At 35.8% G+C, this 9,890-nt stretch overlaps 2 protein-coding genes and 1 non-coding gene across 3 annotated transcripts; 1 reads left to right on the top strand and 2 right to left on the bottom strand.

The window, feature by feature from the left end:
• Positions 1-1,435: 1,435 nt before the first annotated feature.
• On the bottom strand, positions 1,436-1,516 carry TRNAL-AAG (transfer RNA leucine (anticodon AAG)). Its single transcript has one exon. It is a non-coding gene; the product is annotated as a tRNA-Leu (tRNA).
• A 2,322-nt stretch (positions 1,517-3,838) lies between these two features.
• Positions 3,839-5,032, bottom strand: LOC130729535 (ribonucleoside-diphosphate reductase small chain). Its single transcript, XM_057581316.1, has one exon. The coding sequence runs from the start codon at positions 4,957-4,959 to the stop codon at positions 3,970-3,972; it is 990 nt and encodes a 329-aa protein (XP_057437299.1). The 5' UTR covers positions 4,960-5,032; the 3' UTR covers positions 3,839-3,969.
• Positions 5,033-8,866: 3,834 nt separating this feature from the next.
• Positions 8,867-9,493, top strand: LOC130720424 (F-box/kelch-repeat protein At3g23880-like). Its single transcript, XM_057571071.1, has one exon. It carries the CDS (start codon positions 8,867-8,869, stop codon positions 9,491-9,493), a length of 627 nt encoding a protein of 208 aa, XP_057427054.1.
• Positions 9,494-9,890: the final 397 nt, after the last annotated feature.

Below are 9,890 nucleotides of genomic sequence, written 5' to 3'. Positions count from 1 at the left end.
CCTCCTGAAGGCTATAGTAAGCTTAACACTAATGGTGCTTACAGTCACACAAACACGCGCATAGGTTTTTGAGGCCTGGTTCGTGTCTCTCGTGGAAATTGGGTTGCGACTTTTATGGCAGGTTGTGATGGAGGGGATCCCATCAAGGCCGAAATTATAGCTTTGAAGATTGGTCTCGGCTTATTGTGGGACCGCAGTAATCGGTTTGCAGTTTGTGAGGTTGGCTGCAAAGAGATTACTGATACACTTCGTGGAGACCAGTATCATTTTCATCAGTTTGCGAATGAGTTTTGGGAGCTTAAGCAGTTGCTTGCTAGGAATTGGACTATCCAAGTTGTTCATATTCCCCATAGTGCTAATGATGCAGTTGACTACCTTGTTGGCTTAGGAGCTGAACGTCAATGTGTCACCCTCTGTGTGGAGGCCCCTCCTCTTGAGCTTAATCCCATTTTGGCTAGGGATTTGTTAGCTCTGTAGCTTTTCTCGTCTTTTTTAATTTCCCGATGTACCAAAAAAAACGTGATCTTTAGAGTTATTTCTTAGCATTATTCATGTGGGCTTGTACTGCCACATGTGTTTAAGCAACTCTCAAGCAATCTGCTCCAACCATGAGTTTTTAGTTTTTTGTTCTTATCACTATTCATTTGGTCCTTCCAACGACATTATTTATACTTTTTATTTTTATAAAGCAATAAAATAAAACTCATAAAGTAATAAAGCAATATAGATGAGAGAATAAAATATTTTTTATGCTGAGAACTCATAGATAACAGTTGCTTATATAAGAAATAGTTCTTATTTTTAAGAACTAAGAACTCCACGTCACTCATCTCCAATGCTAAGAACCTAGTTCTTAATTTTTAGCTTAATAACTCACCTCTAAGAACTAGTATTGGAGATACTCTTATCTTGAAGCTCGAAGGCAATTGGATCAATATGTGAATATTTTACTTTTTAATTTTTTTTTTGAATATTTTACTTACAAACAAAGAAGAGTTTAACATATAATAAAGATGATGGGAATATTTAATTTTATTATTTTCTTGAAATCGACTTGATTGTTTTTTTTTTTATTATTCATTGGAAAACGACTTGATTGTTACTTTTTAAAAGCTGATGGATTTAATTTGTTGAAAAAGATTGAGATACCTCAGTCCAAAATCACTAATCAACTGGAATAAAGTGAAATTTGTTAACTAAGACTTTTTTTGTCAAAATTTAGCTAAGCCTGCATTCATGAAAATTTAATTAACCCTAAAAAATAATCCCATAGTAATATTTCAACTCGGGCAGGAGACATAGCCCAAATACAAGGCCCGTATAGCCCAGAATACTATTTTTGTATGATTGTCTAAAAAGTGAAAACTCTTTTACAAAAACAAAATGGAGTGAAAACTGAAGCCATATTAAAAATATATCGGGGAAACAAAAGGTTTGTTGACAGTGGGATTTGAACCCACGCCCTTTCGGACCAGAACCTTAATCTGGCGCCTTAGACCAACTCGGCCATATCAACTTTGTTGTATGTCAGACTGAACAAGTATAATATATATCATTATTTATTTTAAGACTTCCTCTTTAAGGACTGCATGTGAGTATGTGACATTGTGCAGATTGGAAGAAGGGAAATAAAATAAATATAGTGTAAGGTGAATAAATGTTCATTCAAACTCCTATCACAACAAGGTAAGGCAGCAAAAACATATTGTCTGACTAGCAAATTAGCTGTTGTGAGGTGTTAGTCGAGATAATAAGTTTAGCCGATGATACATAGTGAAGCGGCCAAAGGTTTAAACTTGGACAAAATTTGAGGAAAGATGCAGGGACATCTATGCATGGTGAAGTTAACATATTTATTGTATTTTAAATATCATGATGAGCTTCAAGATGTTAAAACATTGAAAATTAAAAATACAATTTATAGTAATGAAATTAAGAGTCTAAAAAAAAGAGGGAGTCAGATTGGTACATTGCAAAAAGCTAGAGATACTTGATGGAGTTCTCATATGAGAAATGATATATTAGAGCCATTATTTGAGAATATTAAACATCTTGTTTCAACTTCAAAAGTTAAGAGATGATGTATGAGAGTCATGATTTAAGAATGTTACAACATCTTGTCATCACACTATAATGCTTTTATAACTACGGAGTGGAGCTTATGGTCTATTCACTTTTGTCACATACTTTCAATTACATGAGCTAAAGTGTGTGTTTTATGGGGAAATAGATCTTGTCATGTGACATGATCACACGAGAGAGAATTCATCTGTTGAAAATATATATAAAAAAAATGATGACTTAAATCTTAATAATGTGGTCATGTCACTTGAGAATCAATTCTTATTTTACGGGTACCATTAAAAGCATGATACTTTTTAACAGCCATGCTTAGCTTAGAATTTAGTGTGCGTTTGTATAAGCTTTAGAAAAAATGTTTCTTCCATGCCACAACAATTTCACGTTTTTTCTTTGGAAAATGTACTCTTCAATTGGTTTGTTCTTGAAATGTAGAAAACGTAAAAACAACTCTACAGACTTTGTTTTGATTTATGTCTAATGAAAGTAAAAGTACATTCGAGTAACCAACAAGTGCATTATGTTAATGAATATGCATTAAAAAGTATGATTCTGATTTACGAGGTATTGTTAGTTGTTTCGAACTAAATACCAAGCAGGTACTAGAAAGATTTCACTAACAAAGTCAAGATAGGATTTTTTTTTGGTTGAATTGAGTCAAGATAGAATTTAATTACAACATGGTGAAATAAATGTGTTAAAACATTGAGGAGGCACGTCGGAAACCAAACAACGCGCTCCTATCTGAAACAACACGCTGCTATCTAAAACAACGCGCTTCGTGTTGAGTTTAATCTCATGCATTGTTTTACAAAGGGCAAATGTTTGTAAAAATGCTCCAAAGTCAAAAATTATCTTAGCTTCTTTTTTCCATTTACAAAGGTAATCATCAAACTTTCTAGAAGTCATTTTAAACATAGTTTGATTTCAATTAGTTTGGTACCGAAAAGGTAATATGTGGATTGATTAAATTGCTTGTGACTTACTCCCTCCGTTCCTTTCTAAATGTCGTTTTATAAGAAAAATTTTGTTCCTATTTAACTGTCCTTCTAATGTTTTAAGGTTCATTTTGTCAATTATACCCTTACTAGTAAGTAGAAATTAAATTCTCATTACATCAATTCAAAATCTTGTCTAAGTGAAAATTAAATTCCAATGAAAGAACTCAAAAAAGCTTTTAAAGTTACATAGAAAAATGTGTTAACATTAAAAATTGGAAGGGAGTTATAAATTTTTATTGCTACTAGGGAGGGAAGAATGATAAATAGATTAATGATATGAGAGTGGAAAAAAAATTAATTATCCACTATGTTAGTTGGAAAACTTTATAACTTCATGATTAGGATGTGAGAGGATATATGGAAAAAAAAAACTCCAACAACCCACTATTTAAATTGAAGAGTTTTTTTCTAGAATGACACTTAAAATGAAATAGAGGGAGTATCTCAATTTTAGAGACATAATTTTATTTTGTTGAGAGACATAAGGAATCAGCAAATATTTGGGTTACTAATATGTGAATGCAGAGAACCAACCAACTTGCATAAATGCGCTTGACGGACTTAGTCACTTAGATGAAAAATATAGCCAAATTGGAAACTGCAAAGGTCCAAGACCATCTTTGACATGTTTTAAGTGAATTCAAGGCCACAATTTTACCCTGTTCTTCATTTGTTTTTAACCCAACTTTACTAAATGTAGGAAATCCAGATTACAGGAAATCCGACTTCAAACACAACTCAAATCAACATACACAAACTTTAAAAACAAGTTTCTTTCATTGATCAAACATCAAGTAAATGGTAAATCACACTAAAATCTAAAATGATAACATTAACAAGGTAACATTATCATTATCAAAGAACATAAAATTATATGAGAGTGCAACATTTAAAAGTCCTCATCCATCTTGAACACATGAGCCCCACCATTCCCATTCAAGCTAGACATCACAGAAGCCTTCTGATACTCCCCAACGCGCTTCTCAAAGAAATTGGTCTTCCCCTGCAACGAAATCAACTCCATCCAATCAAACGGATTCTGCACACCATACACCTTCCCACACCCAAGCGCACCCAACAACCGATCCGCAACAAACTCAATATACTGACTCATCAAATCCCCATTCATCCCCACCAACGCACACGGCAGCGCGTCGCACACAAACTCCCTCTCAATTTCCACTGCGTCACGCACAATCCCCTTCACGCGCTCCTCGCTAAGCTTCGTCCTCAGCAGCGAGTACAACAAGCACGCGAAATCGCAGTGAAGCCCCTCGTCACGTGAAATCAGCTCGTTGGAAAACGTGAGCCCCGGCATGAGACCGCGTTTCTTCAGCCAGAAAATGGCGCAGAAGCTCCCGGAGAAGAAGATCCCTTCCACACAGGCGAAAGCGACGAGACGCTCCGCGAAGGAGTCGGTGGCGTCGATCCATTTCAACGCCCACTCGGCTTTCTTCTTGACGCAGGGGATGGTTTCCACGGCGCGGAAGAGGTTGGATTTTTCAGCGGAGTCCTTGATGTAGGTTTCTAACAGGAGGCTGTACATCTCGGAGTGGATGTTCTCGATCGCGATCTGGAAGCCGTAGAAGGCGCGTGCCTCGGCGGATTGGACTTCCTTCATGAACCTTCCGGCGAGATTTTCGAGGACTATCCCGTCGGAGGCGGCGAAGAAGGCGAGGACGTGGGTGATGAAGTGGCGTTCGCCGTCGGTGAGGGAGTCCCAGTGGCGGAGATCGGACGATAGATCAACCTCCTCCGCCGTCCAGAACGATGCTTCGGCTTTCTTGTACATTTCCCAAATCTGTGGGTATTGGATTGGGAACATGCAGAATCGATCTGGGTTTGGAGCAAGAAGAGGCTCTTCTGGAATTGAAGGCATTTTGAAGAAGATTAAAATTGAAATTGAATTGATTGGGATTTGGGAATTAGGGTTTGAGATGGATTGAGAAGAACGAGATTGAGGGATTTAAATAGAGAGTGTGAAGAGAGGGAAATTGAAAACATTGAAAATGAAGCGGGTGATTTGAAATAAATAAAATTGGTGGTTTCATGAAACTTGCGAGGGAAGGTGAATTTCTGAACTTGAAGTGGGAGTAGTTTGGGGATTTCGGCGGCGGAGGTTACGAAATTACCCTTGTTATGGAGGGTCTTGTGAAGAGACACGACCAGTGGCAAATATGGAAAGAGTGGAAATTATGATTCGGATATTTATGAGTGTGTGTGGAGAGCCTTTTGTTTTGGTGGGAAATTTGAGTTGGCGTCTTGGCGGTATTTGAGGCTTTCAATTCAAATTGAAGAAAAGAGTGCAGAGTACGCTTTTTGTTTTTGCGCGCAGTTTGAAATTTAAAAAATGTGTGATATCAGTTAAAATAATAAAAATAAATAAATAAATAATTTGTTTTTTTTTCGCATTTCTAAAATTTAGTTAGTTGGTTGTGTAAATTTTTTAAACCAAACATGTCAAAATCCTTATTTTTTTATCCATGTTGAACTAAACGTGACAAATTCTCTGATGGTGCCTAGATACATGAAATTATGTTACGTTGTGCTAAAAACACACATGTGCAAACTAGAGCAAGTACGTTTTATCACTCAAGTAATACAAGATTGTAAGTCTTTGGTTATCGAACCCGATGAACCAGGTGAACAAACTAATTGTAGCGGGATGATTTCGTAGCAGGGCCGTACAGACCACAAGGCCAACTAGGCATGGGCCTTAGGCCCCAGGAAAAAAAAAAGTTTTTTTACTTTTTTTTATTTTGTTGGAAAAGATACATGCCAGATTTTGTTTTCACTTTTCAGAGAAGGTAGCTCACAATTAATGAAAAAAAATGGTTGGCCATATATTGAGCCCTGGAAAAGTCAAAAGGTTAGCCCAAGACAATTTATTAGTAAGACTTGCTATTACTGACCCGAAAATATAAGACCGTTACGTTGTTGCTGTTGCTATTATTTTTTTCAACATCCATTGCTTGCTACTTGCTATTTAATATTTTGGAAAGAACATATAGTAATTTGGAAAGTTAGAAATTCTAAGTGCTAGCGGTAATACCAAATCGGCTAACAATAAAGGGAACAATTTCTTTTTTTTTTTGAGAACAAAGAAAGTATTTATTGCCAAGATAAATAAAGAGTGTTCTATGAGAACAACTCTCTCATAGTAGGTAATATCTATGGGGAGGAGGGGCCAAGTAGAAAAAGCTCATGGACAAGCCTCATTAAAACCTCTTAAGGGAAAACCCAATGGGAAAAAACCCAAGCAGAGGAAAAAGAGTACTTCTCCACGAGACAACACCACAAGAGAGAACATGACAAATTTATTACTTGAAGAAAAAAAAGTTGAAAAACTAATTGAATCTCAACGTGGTGCTCTTGATAAATTTATTACTTTAACAATTTCGCCTTAGGCATAAAAATACATGTACACGACCCTGTTTCGTAGTACAAGAAAATCAATATTTGAAAGATGGTGAAGATATGGACATGTAAACAAGCAATATTAGAAATAAAGAGAATCAATAATAAAAGGCTCCGAGATCGTAATGTTATTGGATCATCTGTTATGGAATCATCTTTTCCTTATTTATATGTGTTATCCTAATTATGATTGCGGCGAATATGATTCCCATGTGTTAGATGAATCTCTAGGTTTTACCTAAACTATTAATCTAGGGACTTAAAGCAACCATCAAGAAGCATGATTGTCTATATAAAGATTAAAATGGAGAAAATACCGAAGGGATATTTCACTACTGATTCAAAGATGAGTCAAAAGCATATAAAAATTATCCTAAAACGTCCGTTAAGAGCGCACCAAAACACTCAATTTTATTTACTTTTATGTAGATCAATTCCTTGTAGTGAGTAAACTATCCCACTATTACTCAATTAATTACTCCGCATAGAATGAAGTATATAAAGAGAAAACACACTTATAAAACTAAATTAAACATAACATAAATGAAAAGAACGGGTTCAAATATTTTTCTACATCGTAATCTCGAGTAAGGAGATTTAGCTACTTATATTACATTAGTAAAACAAATAAATCCTAGTAACTATAATCTCACTAAAACTTAGAACAATCTTCACTGCTTCAACCTTTTTTCTTCTTCTTCAAATCAAGTCACATTGTATATATTTTTCCCTCACTCTCATAGTCTGATACTCTAACATCTGATAACACATATTCTTACATGTTCACTTGATTGCCATCTTTGTTTTGGCCCAAGCCTCTCTATAAATATAAATAATTAGGTTAGTCACGAGGCTTCTGGATACACGGAATGGCAGGGTCGTGGCTCAAGAAGCACGACTGTGAAAATTTTACATGTCCTTAGCCACGAGCAAGATGAGGATGCATGCTCATGGTGCTTTATTTGATTAGCACAACTATAGGCATGACCATGCTTCTTCGTCAGCACGTGACAATCCTATCAAAAGCATGCACAAGAAGTTCCAATCTCCCATTTTCAAAGCATACAAATCATAAAACAAACTTCTCAAAGACTCAATCTAGATATCAACATAAGGGAGATCAAACAACACACCATCACTCGAAGATGCATAAACAGTAATTCACTCAAGTCTGATAGTAAACACAATGCATCAAATCGGCCAATCAATCACCACAAAATCAAACATAGAAGCAATGTGTAGAATAGGAGAGACCTCCAAAGGTTGTAATAATGATTTAGATGCAATGCAAGGTAGGATATATAAAGAATTAGGAACACAAATGGCTATAAAAATACCCAGCTATGTGATCCTCTATTTTTCAAGCACATTAGAGCATTCAATTTATTTCAAAAAGAAATTCTCTTCTCTTTTCACTTTTTCTCTTCTTCCTCTTATTTGGACAAAGAAATAAAGTTTTATTTTACACTTTCATTATGACGAGATTTAGCAGGACTCCTCATTCATTGAGTATTAGCGGCACTCCTCATTTCCGGTAATTAGAAAGACTCGTCCTTACCGAGTATTTTGTCACTAACCTCTCCAAGGTCAAAGGATATTCTTTTACTAGCATCTCTAGGCTCAATGAGTTTTCTTTTACTAGCTTCTTTAGGCTCAACGAGCATTCTTTCACTGGTCTCTCGAGGCTCAACAAGTATTCTTTAACCAGCGAAAGGGTTGAGGGTTCAATATTCTACCCACCCCACCAAAATGTTATTTTTTAAAAAAAAAATTGACAGAGGATGCTTATGTGTCTGCCATGTAGGATGTTGAATGCGCAACTAAAGGTCATGCATACATGACCTATCTAAGTCATCACATGCTATGTCACTCTCCTGGTGACACATAAGCATTTTTAGACGTAGGAAAATCATGGAGGACCAAAAGTGCAACGTCAAACAAACAATAGAGACTAAAATTGCTCGATTTAAAATACAAAGACCAAATTCACAAAATTGAATACTAAGGCGACCAAACGTGCAATAAATTCTAAATTTTATAATTTTACCACAATTTAATTATATTAAAATAAAAAAACAATAAAAAAAATATTTCGGAATGTGTGCATATATCCTATATACTCATTATGTATACTAATTATATTAATATTAATATCTTAATGAAGAAGGAAAGAAAAAGTGCACTATTAAATCAAAATGTTTGGTACACAAAGGGGTATGTGAACTTCACATTCATATTTCATGTGACATTTTGTGGGTCTTGTTCACAGGTTAGGTTAAATTTCTACCCTAATCATGAAAACTTCTCATGTCGTTCCAATTCTCCCTTCGGAACTACTGATAGAAATCCTGTCACGGCTTCCCGTGAAAATGGTAATGCAATTCAAGTGCGTTTGTAAGTCATGGGAATCACTCCTCATGGACGATTCAATCCTTCCTTCGGATCTCCTGATGGAAATCCTGTCATGGCTTCCCGTGAAAACCCTAATGCAATTCAAGTGTATTTCCAAGTCATTGGAATCACTCATCACCAATGATCCAAAGTTTGCGAAACTCCACCTCAAGAGATCTCCCAAAAATATGCACATCCTCCTCACCTTACATGAAGAAAGAGACATTGAGCACATCAACACATGTGCCGTTCCGTGCTCCGTGCATCATTTGATGGAGGAGCCGTCGTCCGTGATCAATGAAGACGGGTCCTACAATTTGACAGACAAGTTTTTGATGATCCAAGAAGGGATCTACCTTTGGAAGCACAAGTATGGGATCGTTGGCTCCTGTAACGGATTGGTCTGTTTGGGCAGATTTTCTGATGTTGATCAAATTGAAGAATTATGGGTCAAGCTCTGGAACCCAGCCACGCGCTTGTGGTCTAACAAGTCACCAATCTTTCGTATGAACTTGCGAACTGAGGCGTGTGACTCATGGGGTAAGGTGAATTGCGGGTTCGGCTATGATGATTCGTGTGATACTTACAAGGTAAGTAAAGTATAAACTCAAACCCTTTTGAAGATAATTATTTGAGAATGCATGACAGTATATGAGAATCTAATATGAAATTAACTTGTTTATAAGGATATATACTTTTAATGTGAAAATGATGTATTGTTTGGTCAAGTCAATCCCAGTTCAATTTACCTTGAAGACTATTTGGATCCTAAATAATAGAGATGTATTTAACATAAAAATTAGTGAATAAAATCTTACTACTGAAATAATAATTTGAAGAATGCATAATTTTTATTGTTCAATGCACATAAATGATCATTTTGGGTTAATTTTATTATTTATTCTTTGTTAGGTGGTGGTAGTGTTTTGGGATTGTATAGGGCAGAAAGTGGAGACAATGGTTCATTGCATGGGTGATGGACGTTGGAAAAAAAAATTAAGT

This window comes from Lotus japonicus, chromosome 1, assembly GCF_012489685.1.
Source record: "Lotus japonicus ecotype B-129 chromosome 1, LjGifu_v1.2".
Lineage (NCBI taxonomy): Eukaryota > Viridiplantae > Streptophyta > Magnoliopsida > Fabales > Fabaceae > Lotus > Lotus japonicus.
Note: the sequence above shows the minus strand (reverse complement) of the source record. Positions and strands in the feature narration are given on the sequence as shown.

Bases quoted from the DNA above. Each gene is read 5' to 3' on its own strand.
- LOC130729535 (XM_057581316.1), bottom strand. From the start codon at position 4,959: ATGCCTTCAATTCCAGAAGAGCCTCTTCTTGCTCCAAACCCAGATCGA.
- LOC130720424 (XM_057571071.1), top strand. From the start codon at position 8,867: ATGGTAATGCAATTCAAGTGCGTTTGTAAGTCATGGGAATCACTCCTC.